At 41.9% G+C, this 18391-nt stretch overlaps 1 protein-coding gene across 10 annotated transcripts in view; it reads right to left on the bottom strand.

The window, feature by feature from the left end:
• The window catches only part of DAB2IP (DAB2 interacting protein), a 211106-nt gene that overhangs the window by 105245 nt on the left and 87470 nt on the right, over positions 1–18391 (bottom strand). For all 10 annotated transcript variants that reach the window (XR_012996777.1, XR_012996778.1, XM_076355589.1 and 7 more), the window contains exon 3: positions 16454–16572. Coding sequence is in view for 8 of the 10 variants with exons in the window: in XM_076355589.1 (XP_076211704.1) it covers positions 16454–16572 (119 nt within the window). In the remaining 2 variants the exon portion in view is untranslated. The remainder of the gene's footprint in view (positions 1–16453; positions 16573–18391) is intronic.

Here is an 18391-nt window from a genome sequence, read left to right as displayed (position 1 = left end):
TTGCCCTCTCTGTGTCTGTCATACAAAAAAAAATTCTACCTTAATCCATTTGTTGAATTTCACACATTAACACCCTGGGTGTGTTTAGCAGAGACAAACCAAAGCTAGCTTGCAACACATTTGAGTTTGCTTTCCCCCTACTCCCCACTAACGACTCATTTAACAGCAGCACAGCAATTAGAAAATCGATATTCCATTCAGACACGAACGTTTCATCTAGAGCATTACTTAAGGAACGTCTCTTGCAGCCTCATCTTTGCCTGGACAAAGGGTAAGGCAGAAAGGACACTCTGGCGTTAGGTTATCTGATTGATTTAAGATGATTTCTCTTAAGGCTCACATGGTATTTGCAAAATGTTTCAGGCTGGGTAGAGCCAGTATGGATATGACATTCTACTAATAAGCACCTCTGTGCCAGGGACTGTGAGTATAAATACAGTTGCAGAGAAATGCAAGCTTGCTTTATTGTTTAATATCATACCACCCACCTGAATAAAACAGAGCCTGACACATGTCATAAGGAATTACTCTAAGAATGCAAGGCCCTTAGGCATTGAAGCCCCATTTGTATTCCAGTCGTATTAACCAAAAATAAAATAAGTAACAATCACATCTTCTTTGCTATGAAAGGATTTTCCAGCCACTCAAGCGCTTACTACATTGCTATTACAAGCTCCCTTACTGGAAGTGCAAGGGCAGCAAAGGGGAAAAAAAGCAGAGACAAAGCGAACAGCAGAAATCACAATGGAGAAATTATTCTGATTTGCTGCATTTGAGTTTGTGCTGGAAGACTACAGCACTCGCCCAGCACAGCCTCGCACACTCCTGCCCCAGTCCCCGGTCAGACGCAGCACAGCAGCCCCGCCGTCTTCCCGAATTCTATAATTAGTATCAGTGATTATTCAAGCAGGATTCAAAACACTGCCCATCTGCAGAGTTCAGGGTGGGAGCAGTCTTGTTTCATTTTCATGTTACTTTAAATAAGAGCTGTAATTGCCAATTGTTGTGGAAAACCACTCCCTTGCATGCAGACAAGCAAGGATGGTAAGACACTATGTGGACTCAGGGAAGGTCACCACCTCTCTGAGTCATTAGAGAGAGTGGCAACAGCAAAAATTCCCTAACCTCAGAGCAAAACCAGCCACATTCCTTCCCACCTTCTCCAGAAAACTGAAACCCAGATATATGTGTTACTCAATTAAGTAGCAGGAATTCCTTTCGTGGGGAATACTAGTGATGAAAGCTGTACAACGCAGACTTCCCTAATCCATCCTACATACTAATTCCCTGGTTTGTTTGCATGTGTATGTGCGTGTTGTGTAAGCCATAATTATGCAATCTCACGATTTACCATTGAGCAGATTCTCAGCTTGTTACAGCTCAGCAACAGACAGCAGCTTATGACCATAACAAAAAGGCTAGATTTTTCTGCAAACTTATTGACATGGAATAATGTGACCTCTTGTATCATGGAAAAGGGCAGTGCAAAGATGAGCTCCAGGAAAAGGGGCCACTGCTGACAAAAATTCCTAGCAACGTACTTGGTTCTCTTTCTAGTTAATGCAAAATTAAGCTGACCATGGGAGCGACATGTAGAACCTTTAAAATAGGTCTGTGACAAGGTTGCTATGAATTGGATGCCGTGACACAGAAAAATTGGAGCTCTGTGACCTCAGAAACAGCACAACAAACAACTACACAGAGCTAGACACTTGACTGAGATAAAACATTTTCCAGTGTACTTTTTGATACAAATGGTAGATAAAATCACTGGACAAAACAGCCCATCCTAAGTAATCTTCACAAACTGCTGAATTTGACTTTTTTTTTTTTTTGGTCAGGTGATTAGTCACTCAATTTTTCAACAAAAAAATAGAATTCTCAGTAGATTTTTCAGGTTAGACAAGTATAATTTTTAATGTTTGCAAATAGTTGTAAACAATGGTCAAATTACAGGAAAAGAGTTACTAATCACTGCTTCAAACAGTTGGCCTGCCCTCATCTCCGTAGAGCTATACAATGGGGTTTGAAGATCTGTTTATGTTTAACTTGATTATAAGGATGAACACAGTTAGGAGGAGTCAATTTCTCCAATATATTTTACTGATACCAGTGTTATTCTTTATGTACCAAATACCAATAGCAGAAATCAAATTTAATCCTGCATTCTTTATGCACTGACATTTATAGAAAGAAAAAAAATGTAAGAGGAAGAAAAGTGTCCAGAGAAACTACTCAGAGCTGAATGATGCTTTTTCAGCTTATTGGTGACAAAGTGTGGTTTTAATACATCACACAGGAGAAAATAAAAATGCCAGAGATGCAGGTGATACAGCACTCATCCTATTCTGAAAATACTGACACGTTGCTCTAGCCTGTAACTTATTGGAGTCAGGAGCAAGAATGCCACATGCTGATGAGGAACAAAGTAGGATAATGGGCTGGGTGAAATCAGGGACTGTGGAATTATCTTAAATGTTTAAGGGAATTTGATACTTCCAAAACCTTCAGACTTATGATTGGGTTGGTGGAATTATTTAGGTCAAGTCCTGGTTTGCATTTTAATTAAAAAAAAAAAAATCTAACCTGAGTTTCAGAACACCAAGGCCAGGACAGTTAGCCCAGGGAATTATTGATGAGTCTTCAAGCCACAGGTAGTGGTGTAGGACTAAAGCAATTAAGAGTTACCATTTGGTTGCCTGAAACCAGCCCGGTGACCCGAGTCCAATTCTCAGCAGCAGACGCCTAATCCTCAAAGAGCCGCTGACCCAACTCACAGCAATTGACAGTCTCCCCGGGGCACGTGTAGACTGAACGAGCAGTGGGGGACAAACCAGCCTGACTGCCATTCGCAGAGGTCTCTGTGGCGGGGGTTCAAGGCATGTTGTCTGGGAGGCATAGGAAAAGCTGCCATCACCACATATGCTATACCTGTTGTGAGGGTAGAGAGAGGAGATCCCCAAGCTGTCAGTCAGAGCTACATTCATACAGAGGATTTTTTTCATTTCTAAAGGTTGTTATTGGAAAATGTCACTATTCATTGCCAAGAGTTCCCGTGATGCAGTAACTCTTATTACACCTAAGCCCTCCCAGCACAAAATAGCCACACGCTGATAACCTGAATGTGTTTGCTGCAGCTGCTGTTCCATAGACTGCACTCTTGTACAGTCAGATTATTTTACATGCTTATTAGCCCCATTATTTTATAACTCATTCCTCTGTGTAATGCTGACTCTATATCACTTCATTTTAACAAAAGGATATGTTCCTCTGAGACAAGAAGGGATGAGGAGTCTCAGAGATGGAAAGGGAGGGTGGAGTAAAGGCAGCAGGTTGTGTTGTGCCTGGGCTAGGGAAGTGCCTGGTGGCGCGGGAGCCCTGGAGCCTCTGTTCCCACGGGAGCCCTGGAGCCTCTGCCCCTGCTGCTGCTGCTCTTCCTGCTCTGGAGGGTCCCCTCAGAGAGCTCTGCCCTGGACGGATGCTCCCTGGGGAGCGGAGGTGAGAACGAAGCAGGAGGGAGGCAGCCTGCACCCTCCTGGGTGCTAACTAGGAGCACTGAGCTCAGATGCAGTGCATCGTCCATCTGCTAGAGGCGTGGGGTTTGCTTGGGCCACACTACTTCAACGTGTCTGAAACACCACAGAGCTGTGGCACCCAACACAGACTCTTACAGCCACAGCACTAAGGCCCCTGACGCTCTTGCTGTCAGCCATCAGCACCATTCACGCTAACGGCCTGACCACCCTGGAGAGGGAAAAGGTGCCGACAGTTCAGTCTGTGCTGCTGCACACATTGCTTGAACCAGGTATCCTTGTACTGCTCATTCAGTAATGCTACATGCTGAAAAGTCTTCCAGCAGCCAGCCAGTCTGTTTTCTCCCTCCTCCCCCACCCCAGAATTTCTCTTAAGGCCCCAGAAGTGCAGAATCAGGATGCTGCCAAACTAACATCTTCATGTTTCTCATGTTTCAGTCTTTCTCAGTTGCAGCTCCCAGCTCCCCTAAGACACCTATCTTATACATGCACAGAACATATACACCAGTGCTTTCAAGAAAAACAGGTGTAGAAAAGGTGTTTCTTCCAACGGTGCACTAATGTACATGTGCAATACATTTATTAGGGAAAGCCTCAAGAAGTGATATAAACTGCGGAAAACAGTCTAAGAGGAGTCTCTTTAGCTGGAAAAGACAAGGAGAGATGACATGACAAATGTCCCCTTAGCAAATTATCAGCAAATAATGCATGGTACAGTAAGAAATACACCGTCTGTTTCTATTTACTGTCTTTTACTAAAATGGGCAAGGAATAGATAAGAAAGATGAAAGATAACTAACAATAGATTAAAAAATGTTAGCAATATAAATTATGTATCATACATCTCACTGTGTCTGTGGAACTCATTGATACAAGATGTAATTGAGAACAAAAACTTCACATGACTCAAACAGGATTATTATTTTTTAAGACAATGAAACTTTTTCTAACATTCAGAAGAGATAACCAAGCTCTCGAGTCAGGGAATAAGCCAACCGCGGAGTGGCACCAGGCACTGGGCTCCCTGGGCCATCACTCTGACGTGCTCTTGTCGTTCTGTTTTCTCACTCTGCTGCTATCAAAACGTTTGCTCTGAGGGGTACGTGGAGGCTCTGCCTGTTGTGTGAGAGGGTTGGAACTAAGGCTAATAACGTGAGTGATAGCCTCAACATGAGTGACTTTATCTAAGGAGGGCAAGACACCCTGCCTTGGTTTATACAAAGAGAGAGCTTTAGATATAAAGGCATCAAGTAAGAAAACTTCTCTCAAGTGCATGTCAAAACAGGTACAAGAGGGCCATGATAACGAAAAAAAGACAAGTAATTCTTTGCCCTTTTCTTGCAGGTTTCACTCAGGACCTGGAATTGCTTTATGAATACGTATCATGGAAGCTGCCAACAGTCTTGGGAAGCAGCAATGTTATACAGAGATCACAAGCCACATTTAAGAGATGAGAGTTAAAAAAAAAAAATCAAACGCAGAAGTCAGTTTCCTAAGTTACATGTTCTGTTAGAACATGTTAAAACAGAATCAAAATTATTACCCACTCTGTAGGGCTCAAATGTCTGTGTAAATGAAGCCCGGAGTAGCTAGTTAAAGGAAGAAGGATTGAGGAGATTAATATTAGCCAGACTTACTTCCCTAGATGGCTCATAGGGCTTATAACAGAATAGGGATGCAAGAAAGCAATTAAAAGAACTAACTTAAATAAATCTCTAAGTGCTGAAGGTTTGCCAGCATATACCTCTAAATTCTATTGCAATGCAACTGGGCCCCTTCCTCTAGGGACTTTCTAACCACCTTTCAGACATCAGGATAATTATTGCAAAGTGTGACCCAGACTGTGGTTACTAGTATAATCAAGAAAACCCCTTGAGGTTTCAACATTAGACACAATCTCACCAGTGAAGCAGACTTTCAACCGTTGGCTAACATTTTTGTAATGACTAAACTTAAAATTACATTCTCTGCGACTGGGCGATGCACCCAGTGGGTTGGGGTTTAACATTGTCTGCTGCAGGACTGCTTACCCAGACAGGCTTCGGTATCCGTCATGGATCTGCCACAACTGTAATCCCCAGAGAAGACTCCTGGCAAGGAGCGCACTCAAGGAGTTAGAAAGGGGAGATAATGGACGGAGAGAGACAATATCCAAATGCTCTTATCATAAGGGTAGGATATGGCTAGTGAAGCGTTCCTGCTTTGGGAGACTGGACACTGCTGTTCCCTTGCAACATTTCCTAAGCAGAACTTGCTCCCCTGATGTTTCAACTCCTCAAATTGGCTGAGTGTTTTATCTCTTTGGGAAGCTTAAAGGCTGTAGTGGATTTGCTAGTTTCTGGTGCACAGAGAACTTCCACCGCTGGGATATAAATCCTTGCTTGGTTATAACATGCAATCTCCAATTTAAGCAAACGGGGAGTAAGGAAAGAAATGAAATACTAATTGCAATCCAAATTGCTCCATCTTCTATCCACCCCCTGCCAACCCTCCTCCCTGCTCCCTAATCCATAAGGTCTGAGTGATGATCAGTGAATAATTAATTCTGTGTGAGCCGGAGAGGTTTCATGCAGAGAGCCTCTGCAGATGCAATATCCAGTTCAGGAAACGCATGGCTAGCATTCGGCCGTTCCCCATCGGTACCTCTGGGTATCCAGCACCCACCAAGGCACTCCCATGCATGCAGCCTGGTGTCACTCCGCTAATTACACTTTGTTGGTCAAACCCCCTATGCTCTCCAACACAGACACTGCACAAACAACACATACTTCCACGTTTACCTAGCGCATTAGTAAAAGGTATAGTGAAAATGCCACAATACAGGGTAATCCTGAACAACGCCATGTCAGTGATTAAAACTATTAAGGTATAGCATTAAAGCAACCATTTCAGCATGTATCAAAAGAAATAAAAAATGCTGCAATGTGGTTTTTAAACCGTGCAAAACTGATCTTCTGAAAGCACAAAAGTTAAAATAAAAGAGAGCTCACAAACAGCCAAATTTTATACCTCGGTCTCCTCCACTGATTCAGAATGTGAACGTGTAGGAGAAATGATACACTGCAAGTGTCTCTTCCCTTTACAATAGTCCTAAGCCAAACGTCTTGATCCAAGTACCACCAAATTCAAGCAAGTGGCAACTTGACTTCAAATTATCTTCTTACTGGTTTTTAGCAATAGCCAGGACTAAAATTGTTCATATGTCACAAGGTAGCAAGAAACATTTTTTATTGTGTTTGAAAATGCCAGACATCTCACACACACACACACACTCTGGACTCTTCATATTACAGATTCAAGAGAACTGTATAACTGAGAAAAGTCTCCAAAGCATCTGTGTCTCACCCCGCACTAGTTGCAGAATTGGTCTTTCTGTGCCTGGAGGGAAATCCAGCGTGCGGTGCGATGGCTGATCAGGTAGCAATTCGGGAGGCATGTTACCCCTCGCCAGGGAACTGTCACATCTCGGCTCACAAAGAGCCTGCCCTGCAGCCTGGATTCACGTCCCGACAGGGCAGCGCTTGGCCTTCGTTAGTGCCCGGGAGAATTATGCCCAGGCAGAGGATAAACAACAGATTCCAAGATGAGCCAATAGCAGCCCTCAGCCTTTTATTTCAATTCTCAGAAGCAATGCCCTTTTAAAAATTTTGTTCTCACAAAAAAAAAAATTAATATATAAATCCTTCTCTGTTTCTCTCTCTGTATATATTCATACCATTTAAAGTGTTACTATATAGCAACAAACACATTCATAATGGAACAAATCTCCCCACACAGCAAGGACAGCAAAATATTAATTATTTAAGGTACATACAACAGAGTTATGTAAATCATTTGGTAACTACCGCAGGACTACTTTGCAGAGGGACACCTATGGGGAAGAAGCACTGAATGGTTCAAATAGGGGATGTGTGTAATCTCTCATGTACCAGCAATGGAGCATGGGGGCTATTGTACGGGGCCAACATAATCCCAGAGACATTTGTAAATGTGAGCAAAGGGGACAGTCTGATATACCACCTATGGCTTTATAATTACTAATACATTTACATCATTTTGTGAATGAATGCCACCCTCCCGCACACTATCAATCATGTACAATGCATGCCACATCCCTTTCTCATATAATTACTTATATAACACACGTGGATTAAAGCTAAATTTATATTTCTGGCTTTAATTCAAATCAGTTAAGTATTTTTAAACAAATTATATTTTGATTCCAGCTAAAATGCACTGGCTTAATTCAATTAAAATCAGTTCTTGCTTTTCATTACACCTGACCTGAATTTTGCTGAAGAGAACCTAAGTGAGACATTCTGTAGTTGTACTGAAAATTAGAATTATAAACACTGCCAACCAGATAAACAAGATCATAATATCAGTATCATAAGAAGATATCCGTATGTGAACAATCTACCTGAAATCTCCCTAATAATCATTTAAGAAGAGGCTCCATATCATAAGGTATTATTAAAGAGTATGGGAAGGAGGAAGGACAGAGGAGCGTATTTTTCCTCAGTCTGATTTTTTCTTCCCTCCCAGCTGATGGATGAACTTGACATAGTTATTTTATATTCACAAGTCTTGAACATCATTATATCCAGTGCTCCGTGCAACCAACTGCCAGCAGTGAGCTCAACGCACAGGCTGCCTCCAGCTACAATCAACGGATTTCTGTGCACGACCACTGCAATATGAAATTGGATAACAAGATATACGTGTCAAACATCTGCTTCTTCCAGCTCTCTGAACAAAGGCTTGAAAATCTTGCCCACCTCACTTGTTGTATGTTCACTTACAACTCTGTCTTTGCCCCTCACACAGATTTTTCCAATAAGGTTTTGCAGAGTTTCAATAAAGAACAGAGCAAAACTTGTTTTTAAACATTTTCTCCTTCCAACAGCAAAAGACACCTATTGCTAATTCTAATTGCCAATAGATATGAGAGAGTAGAGGACAGAAAAATTTGATCCATCAAGCAATGTACCTCTCCTATGAGACGGGAAATTCTATTTTGAAAGATGGAAAACTGTGGCGGATGCCAGGTGGATATCCCTCCCCTGTGCCTACACAGCGCTAGGGGCAGAAACTGAGAGTACGGTTTGACATTATATCTCATTAAATGCAACTGCACACTGCCATTGAAAGGAAAAGTCCTTTTTCTGCCATCTTCCTGTTACTCTGCAGTTACATGAGTTGGTTCAGTGCCCTAATCAAACAGAAAATCACTCTCCTAAATCATAATTTCCCATTGAATCAACTTGCTGACCTTCCTAAGATTGCGTGATGACTGGATCTGCTGCAAGGGGAACACTTGGCCAGGAGACAGTGGGCTGGGGAAAGACTGTTCCTCTTAGTTTAAAAGTAATGGTTTCATTATGAGCAGTTTTCATTGTGTGCCAGAATGTTTAAGCCTGGGGTAGAAGTATCTTAATTTTCATTGTAAACAAATAATAATTAAAAAAGCACACAGAAGAGTCTAGAACTAACAGAAAGCATCTTCTGGTATAAAAGCTGTAGTGATGGCATTTTCTTTCTCTTTTTTTTCTTTGAGTTTATTGACATGAAGAGTAATGCTAATGTAATTGCACTGAAATTCATGCACATGAAAATCTCACCAGGGCAAAGTCAGAATAAATGGTCTGTTTGGAAACAAAATGTTAATGCAATGGAATAGCAGTATCTGTCTTCGATCTGAACAATATCAAGACACCATCAGCCACAATGCAACTTAACTGTCATCCTCGCGCAGAGTCTTTGCTGAAAGGATACGAACAGAACTATCTGCTTGTAACCCTGAGGTGTACACTGATGCACCACAACATCATGTCTGCCAGGCAATGGCCAAATGAGTCGATAATATGTATTCAGACTGTGAGAACAGTAAAATGAAAGAAAGCATCCTTCTATCCATTAATCAACCTGATCTTCCGCTGCAGAAACAATGCCTTCCGATTGTCGGCATTTACCAAACATTCTTCAAATGCTAACCATCTGCAGCTGTAATACAATGCTTTGATTACAAACATCAAAAAGATAGAGCATAAAATTAACTTCTCCTTATTTAGTAGGTTTAGAGAAATGTGGCTTCACGCTACACTAATTCAGTGCCCTCAGTATGAAAACTCCCCATTATGATGTCTCGTCAAATTAGACCCAACGATACAACGATGTCATCTCTATCCTCACACAACACTATATTTTGTAATTAAGCAGGACAGTGAAACAATGGCCTTGCTTATAGAGAAAAGGTCAGGAATGCAAAACATATTTTTGCAAGCTAGTTGTAAGATGCATGAAGCCAATTATCCCAGTAGCGCTGCATATGCTGAAGCAGGAAGGATTTTATAATTTTGCTACATGACTCTAAGTCAAGTCAAAGCATGAGCTGTACCCTGTGAGGCACTGTGCTGTTTGTTTGGACTGTTAGGGAACTGGGAAGCAGAGAAACGCGAAGAAGGGTATTAAAATAATTCCAGCCTCTTAGCCCTTCCCTTGCCATTTTACTGTGGCTTGAAAAATTTCTAGCAATTAATATAGTCTTTTACTGAAAGATATTAGACATGACCTCCCTGTTCAATTAAGAAGTTAGTTTGAATATGTAGGATAAGGGGAAGTGTTTATGTATTTCTCTAAGAATGTCGAATACCTCAGGTAGCCTCAGATACAAATCACAGATTCACATGCATGTGCAAAAGCCTGAACATATATATATATATATATGTAATAAAAAACAATTTAACAGGAGGAATGGTTGAGACCTTGCTGTTGCCTTGGGAGAAGCTGAAAGGCACTACATTGTTTTCAGTCCATCTCTGCCCCTCTTGGGGTTATTAAATGGCTTTAGCCACGAGAAGCAGCTTATTGCTGAATGGGGCTTTATAACAAATATTTCTATATGCACGGGCCGGTGCAACTGATCTGCAACCTTCCAGATTTACCAGGAGTTCTACTTCCCTTAATCAAGGAAATGTAATGCAAAGAACGCTGGCCGGGGAAGGGCGTGAGCTTTGCCAAGGCTCTGCTGTCACTGCCGGGGCTGCCGTGCTCAGGAGGACTGAAAGTGCTGATTCCACACCTAGTTTTAAACACACTCCCGCTGTAACTGCCCCTGTCGCCAGCCATTAACTGCAGCATCAGACTGACTCCAAAGGGGAATAAATGCCACTCTTAACACAATGGAAACCCGAACCACCTGTATAAGAGGACTGTACATTATCTTTACAAAGCAGAGTATTAGTCTTTCTTCCATATAAAGGATTATTTTTTTTGTTTCAATGCCTCCCAAAACCCCCCTCCAAAATCCCCTCTTTCCATTAAGAGCATTATCCTTTTAAAAACATTTGAATACCAGTTTCTAAACTTCCTTATACCATGAGAAGAAGACGAGGAACATAACAGTTTCTGGAGAGAACCGGTAATTTCCTCCTGCATCTCTCCTTCAAAGCAGTTCTCTCTGATTTTACTCTAGCCTCCTAACATAGCCATTAATTAGAGATCAGTAATTAACTTTCTGGTTCAAGAAATATTTTGCAAAGGAACCCCATTAAAAGGCTGATTTGCATATTTCAGGACAAAGTAGCCTTGATATAAATGCAGGTACTATATGAGGCCAGTCTCAATCCTAAGACTGTCCTTGAGTCTTTAAGCTACCTACATTTGTTCCCTGACTGCTGGGGTGGGAATGGGAACAGACATTACCCACTGCACAAGAAAGCGGACACTGTTACCTGCTGGATGCTCCTGTTCCTGACTTTGCAAGATGTTTTATTTTGCATTTCAGTTATTGTTGACAGTGCCGAATGGTTTCCCTATACAAACTCAGCAGTGTTTCCTCAAAATATTTTCATTATCATGAAAACCAGAGGCCCCTGCGCTGTACTTAACATGCTGTTAGTGTCACCCTTCACTGTGCACCTACTATTGTAAGTCTTCCTACTTAGAAAGTTTCACTGGCTAATGCCATTTAAGTAAGGAGGCAGAAGAGAAAGCAAGCTCTCCAGCACTTGTTCACACAGATCTGAAAGCCCTTCATGCGTTCTGGGGTCTGCCCATGTCCTAGTTCTGCAGGATGAGTCATTCCTCTTTCCAAAGGAAACAGAGCGACTTCTTCATCCTTTGTAAAGCAGCACTCACCATATTCTCATCAAACTTAACCAATTTAATCATGCCTAAAAATATATGGCATATCAAGTTTGCTGGGAATAAACAAATGATAATTAGATCTAAAAAGAACTCACAAACTAAGTTTACTGTAAGAGTACAGACGTTCATAAGTTATTGATGCTCTCCTATTGCATCAAAATAAGCTTTATGAACATTTGAAAACCCATACAGCAGACTGCATTAGCACTAGATCAGGAATTAAATGCACTGCAGTACATGACTTGTACACTTCCTCTTCCCTCTGTGGGTTACAGGCAAAAATTTTTTATGGGATTAAAAAAAAAAAGTAGTTTAAAGAGGAAGCAGCAGTAGTGAAATCGTTGCTGTTATTAATGCAGGGCTGTACCCCTTCCAAGGCTGAGGCTCATTTAACAATCAACCATATGCTCAGACTTTTGTAGTGCCAAGAAAAAGCTTAACTAGAATGTTATCTTCTGGAATTATGAAAAAAACCTTGCAAAATAATCACAAATGTTAGTAATTGAGAGTCCTTCAGCATTAAATGAATTCTAGGTGCACTGAGGAAAAGTGTCCCTAGGAATGATCAACTCGGGGATTACATCAGAATACGGAGTTACACAGAGTACCCATTTTCCACCAAATCAAGACAGTCTGAAGGTATTTGTCCCACGACGTGATACTGTGTCCCTGCCATCTCAGTGCTAGTGTAAAATCACGGCAGCCTTTGCCAGTTTCGGAGGACCAAGTTCATGTATTCAGATTTAAAAAAAAACCCAACGCCCTTATAAACATAGTTTCTAAATTCCTGACAAACTGTCAGAAATTATTTTTAAAAGATTACTGTAACGAAGTGACAGCAGTGACTGAAAAGGTCACTACAACAAGAAAACAATCAGAAATGCCCTAACAACAGTAATTAACAACTGCAGCAGAATAACCTTCTCTCAGTTCTCTGGCTCCACTCCCCGTGCCCAAAGCCCAGCCCAGAAACTTTCTTCATCACAAATTTTGTAGGAGAAATGTGGGTCCAATTAAGAAAAATCCATCTGCCAAATGCTTGATTTGTGGCTGATTCCAGAGAGGCCGCTACAAAGACAAACATTCAGCGCTCCATGATAAAAACTTTGTTAGCTGCTGTAATAAATCAGGATGCAGGAGACATTGTTAGCAAAAAGCCACTTCAACGGAACCCTTTTTAGCTCTAACAAGCAATCTGACCAGCCAACAGATTGAAAGGAGCACTCGTTCCACAATCCTCCTTTAAATTTCACATTTAGATAAACTGATTGTACCAGATTAATGCACTTCTCATACAGAATACTAGTTATACTTGGTCTGACTTTGCTTCTCTTATTCACAATCAATAATTTTATTAGTGTTACTGTAACAGGACTCCTAGAAAAAAATCAGTATGTAAAAGACTGGCAAAATTTGGCCAACTACATCAATGTGAACCCCACAGTAATTTACTGAAGTTAGTGCAAACCCCTTATTCCACCTTTTTTCAAACAAAAGGTCTCTTCTCAGTCAGAGTAAAATCCAATACCATGAGAAACAACCATGCTTGTTCTACAAACATAAGCTCTGCTTGACTATAATCAGTGTATTTTTCTAACACACCAGTTTGAGCAATTCCTCAGATGTTCCTTATAGAGAAAAAATGGTTGGCCAAGGTTTTACTAAACCAGAATTCTCTAAGTTGTCATAGTTGCTCCGAACATACACGCACACGCCATGGCAGAACTGCAAACAGCTGCCTGGCAATGGACATGGGACCCTGGTAGATGGCACGTCAACTCGACAAAGAAACTCCCCCCGCACATTTCAGAGCTGTCAGCTCCTCCCCAGGACGCAGTAACCACGCTTTATAAGGGCAGCTCTGCAAGACTCCACTGGAAACCTGGCTGTTCTCTGTGTGCCAATGCAAGGTATGAAAACCAGACTCCACTGGCACAAAATTAACAAGGCAATTCTGAGCTCATGCCAGCGAGACATTCTGTGACTTTTCCAATGTTTAAAGACATTTCCTTGTTTTCTTTTGTTATAAAACTCACACTGTACAAGTTTCTCACTATTGTAGGAGGTAATAATTTTCCATTTTAAATTTACATAATGTATTTAAATGCATGCATTAATCAAACACGGGATAAAAAACAGAGATATGTTTGTTTATATTCTCTCCTCTGCTCTACATACATGCCATGTCCACCTAGTTAGCTGTCTGTACATGTATGTGCATTTCATATATTCATACGCATCCGCTGTACATAGCAGGATAAACAGGACATGCAAGAAAAGGAAAAATAAAAAACCTGAGAGGCATGACACAGTACCAATTTAGATACACAGAAGCCAAGTAACAGAATCATTTATGATCTACTATAGCTCAGTATTTCAACCTGGAGTGTTGTGACTGCATTTATTGCACTATTCATTTTTGCTATGGCATCTCTCGCAAAAATTCTACAAAGCTCCAGAACAGAACGCTGCCATAATGATTACTTCCATGAGCAAAGGAGCAGTTCGCGAACAATCAGCTTGGATGCAAGATGGAGTCAAGAATCAAGTATTTAAGAGGCAAATATTCCGACACCAGATGCTTCTTTGAAACAGTTCTTGGATTTCAAGAAAGACAAGGAAGCACAGCAGAAAATGAATGAGAGCGATCTAAAAGACTCAAGCCCTTTCACGTACAGAAGTGAGTGCATTGTGCATTTTAGCAGACGTAGATGGGAACGTTCAGGAAGATAAAATTATCTTCCGTAACCAAAACCTACGCATGACTGGGAAGCCCAGCTGCCGCTTTTCTTTCACCTCTCCGAGAGCAACAGTAGCTAAGGCCAAGATCTTCTGCAGAAGGATACTTGCTTACATTATAGATCTGACACTACTATGAAAGCTAGGGGACTAAAAGCTTGCTGTCAAAAGCTACCTAGTGTCAGACAGTTTCCTCCAGATCAGGGCATGTCTGTGTATCATAGATGAAGTATATTTACAAGTGATACCTGCCTAATGGAAGACTTCATTTTCAGTTTCTGAATGCTCATATAAGCAAATCCTTGGGTTTTATTCAAGGCTGCTGAATGCTACCTCTCCTCTAACCCACCCTTTAAGCTCTACGCTGAAAATGCACTACAGCCATTCACTGAACCTCTTTAAAGAAAAGTTGCAGTAAATCTGGCTCTGTCTGAAAGGACACTGCCCAGCAAGCTCCAGGGCTCCTGCGCTGGCAGGGCAGGGAAATTACAAAGCTTAATTTGGGAAAATTACTTTGGCTGCAGGGCTGGCCGAAACAGTTAATTCCCATGTCCTATACTGCCAGTTCACAGAAAGAAACAAAACTGATATAGGCAGAAAGAAAACATTATCTAATTTGCCTGGTTTTTGAGTGAAGCAGCAGCAGTGTAGGCAGATTCCCGGCCGCCCGGCTACACTCGCTTGTCTTCCGTACGGAACACAGTGCCCTACTTCGAGCGTTTGTGAAAACTGCAGCATAGGAATCAAATCAACTCTGTCCTCCCAGATAGTAACCCCTGAAATATTACACTGCACTGACCAGCACAATCCTTTTACTTGCAGAATCCAGAAGGAAAAAGCTTAGGAGGCTGTATCAGGTCAGGTAAGGAAAAATCCAGATTGACAATTGTCATCTGTGGGCTTCAGAAATTCACGGCCCCTCCAATGAATAAGTATAGCTAAAACAAAGTAAAAGTTGTCATTGCTTTTAAAAGTGAAGCATTTACTCAGTGGATTCTAAAGTACCGTCTTGATATTTTAAAATGCCACTGCTACAAAATGGTTACATCAGTGTATGTCCAATTTGGCGTATTTTTCAGACATAGACTTTTCTTGGCACTTCAACACTTCTATGTCATTCCCCAGAATGATTCACGTAAGGTTGAAAGATCTTCCTTTTAGAAGCAAACCACTAGTTTGTTTCTGTGGTTGGTAATGGAGTTTGTCTTGCCCAACCATGACCTTGATCTGCATGTGAATTTACACATAAATTTACCTAGAATGTATGTCTGTCTCATGCACACACTGACATAAATCTACATGTACATAAATACATACAAATCCACTAAAGAGCTACTTTACTTTCTAACTGAGCTGAAGAATAAAACCAAGGTCTCATTTCCCCTTTATTTTGTTTGCAATTTGCTCCAATACTGGCCATCCCATGTCATCCTCTGATCAATCTGCACATTCCCTGCAACACATCCCTCCTGGACTGAAAGATCCTGTCATGGCTCAGACAGAAAAAGCAGCTTCGGCCACATGCCGAGAATCCATCTCAGTATAATGACAGCAGTCAACAGCTATGCTGAAGATGTATGTGTGTGGAAGGGGGAGAGAGGGATTTGGGGAGATTATGGTTGTCATTGTTCTATGTTATTGTTCATACAACGTGTAACCCAGTAATGTTCAATGTAGTCCAGTGCGTGAGCATCCCTCCCCTCCCTCCCTCACCTGCATCAGTCGGCTTTGGCTGCTGCATCTATGTGCTATTTATATGCTGGTGCATCAACTTAGGATTTATTGGGGAAAAGAAAGCAGAGCAGTCGGGCTTCTCTGTACATGTTATTTAACCTAAAAAGGGAGGGCTTGCACTATATACTCGCCAACAAATTAAAATCACCCCTCTTGCAATTAAGCAAGTCTACTTCTATCACAGATGTGGCCCTTGCTCTGAATAAGATAAGCAAGATATTAACAAGACCTGGAGAGATCAACATCCTCATTCTCTCTCACACACCCTCCTCCCCACCCTCCGAGAAACGTCCCCTTACCTTTCATTGTCCACACTCCTGAAGCCAGGTAAAATGTGCCGGAAACTGCTGTTCCTATCAAGCTTCGGTTGGCTCTTTGTCCTTTTGATGGAGCCTTTAAGCCGACGGCTGAGGAACCCCTGTGGGGTGAGACAAGAATACTAAATTACAACAAAAAAGGGAGAAGGAGAGAGCGAGCCCTGAACCTGCTCTCTTGCACCGAGTGCAGCCAGGCAAATTGTTCTCTCCAGCTCCCTTCATGTGCGGCTGCTGGCAGTGCCGCTCCTCTCCTCGCTGGCAGCCCGGCTCCCCAGCTCGCAGCCAACATCTGCTCCCAGTGCTCGCCGAGGCCAGGGCGCTGCGTCGGCGCGAGACTCCCCGAAGCCTCCGTTACCCTGGCAACCATCAGCTCACATAAAAATACTGTCTGAAAGACAAGACTAGCACATTGCAACTCCTGACGGGAGGAGAGGCTGCAACGCGGGGCTCCGGCTGGCCCAGCCTGGCCTGGCTGGCAGCCCCATCTCGCAGGCACAGGTACGAGACACCACCCACTCACCAGCGACCAGGAGACAGGCGAGAACTTCATTACCTGATCGAAACCCCCCAGATTTTCAGCCATGGCTGGCAGAATTGGACTCAGGTGTTTTAGCTACATGTAAAAATACCCTATAAAGCATGCATAAACACAGCATATGGACTCAGCAGCTATATGCACTATCTTTACAGAAGAAAGAGACCCCTGCACTGAACGTCCAGCGCCTTCTTCTCCGCTGTGCCTCCTCCCTCATGGAACATAAGTCACAGCTCCTGTCGTGCTCCACAGCAAAGCCAGCACTAAACATTTTAATAGCAAAGCTTCTAATGTGTTATTTGCTTATTGTTAGGAGTTAATGTTCTACATAATCTGAACATTACATTTAATCTCTTGGCTAAATAAGGCAATAAAAGTATACTACTACTGTGGTGTCCAGTATTTACAGCGTATGAGAATAGTCTTAGTGGGTCAAGCACATTAGCCAGAGAAAGTGGGGTAGTATTTTACAGAGAAACCAGGATTTTGGGGTGAAGCCTAAAGAAGTGTTCCTTTTACACACAGTCATAGCAAAGAAATAAATTAGCTAGATATAAACAACTTGGCAAATCCCTGCACAACCTGAGGTTCTGCACACACTGCTTCCCTTCCCCGTCCCCAGGAAAGGGGATAAGATATCCACTGGATCAAGCACAGATGTTGACACACGTAAGGAAAGAAATGTGAGAAGAATGGATATCTTTCCACTGGGTGCTATGCAAGCATCCCAGACATACCCACAGAGTGCTCCTCCGCACCAGGCATGAGTCTCAGTAGTTTCTCCAGTCAACCTTAAGGAATAGATATAGGTCATGTAGCCTTTAGCAGCTCCCTTTTATAAATTAATACCCTTTATGTGTCTTGCAGGAAGATAATCACAGTCTAACTTATATCTAGCCTGTCATTTGTTCATGCTATTTAAACACTCCTTCCCCACCTAGGATATTCATGGGTCACATTATGTCTTTCTCAGGTTGCAAAATTTCCTGGGGCAGTCTGTGCGACTCTTGTTATGGAAGTGACTTTCCTGTTTCTAAGTGCATCAAGAATTTGAAACATCTAGATAACCAAAGGTGTTTCACATTTATTAAGTGCCACTTCACTTACAAACGAGGTATGTAACATGCATTCATGTGAACTGAATATTTCTCCAGGAGCTATCTGCATGATTGAACTAGGATGCTGTACATAACACAGGCCATCAGGTTATACACTTTGCCATCTTACACAAAGCCAACTCATAAGATAACAAAGGCCTTTTCAAAAGTGTTTTGTCCATGAGAAATACTTTCAGAGAATTTTTTATAGTACAGAGAAACATGACTATGAAACAGCAAATGTGAGGATTTGCATTATCTAGAACATTGCTAAGATATTTCCCTCAG

This window comes from Aptenodytes patagonicus, chromosome 18 (genome assembly GCF_965638725.1).
Source record: "Aptenodytes patagonicus chromosome 18, bAptPat1.pri.cur, whole genome shotgun sequence".
Taxonomy (NCBI): Eukaryota; Metazoa; Chordata; class Aves; order Sphenisciformes; family Spheniscidae; genus Aptenodytes; species Aptenodytes patagonicus.
The sequence above is the reverse complement of the archived record's forward strand: the minus strand, read 5'-3'. Positions and strand labels throughout refer to the sequence as shown.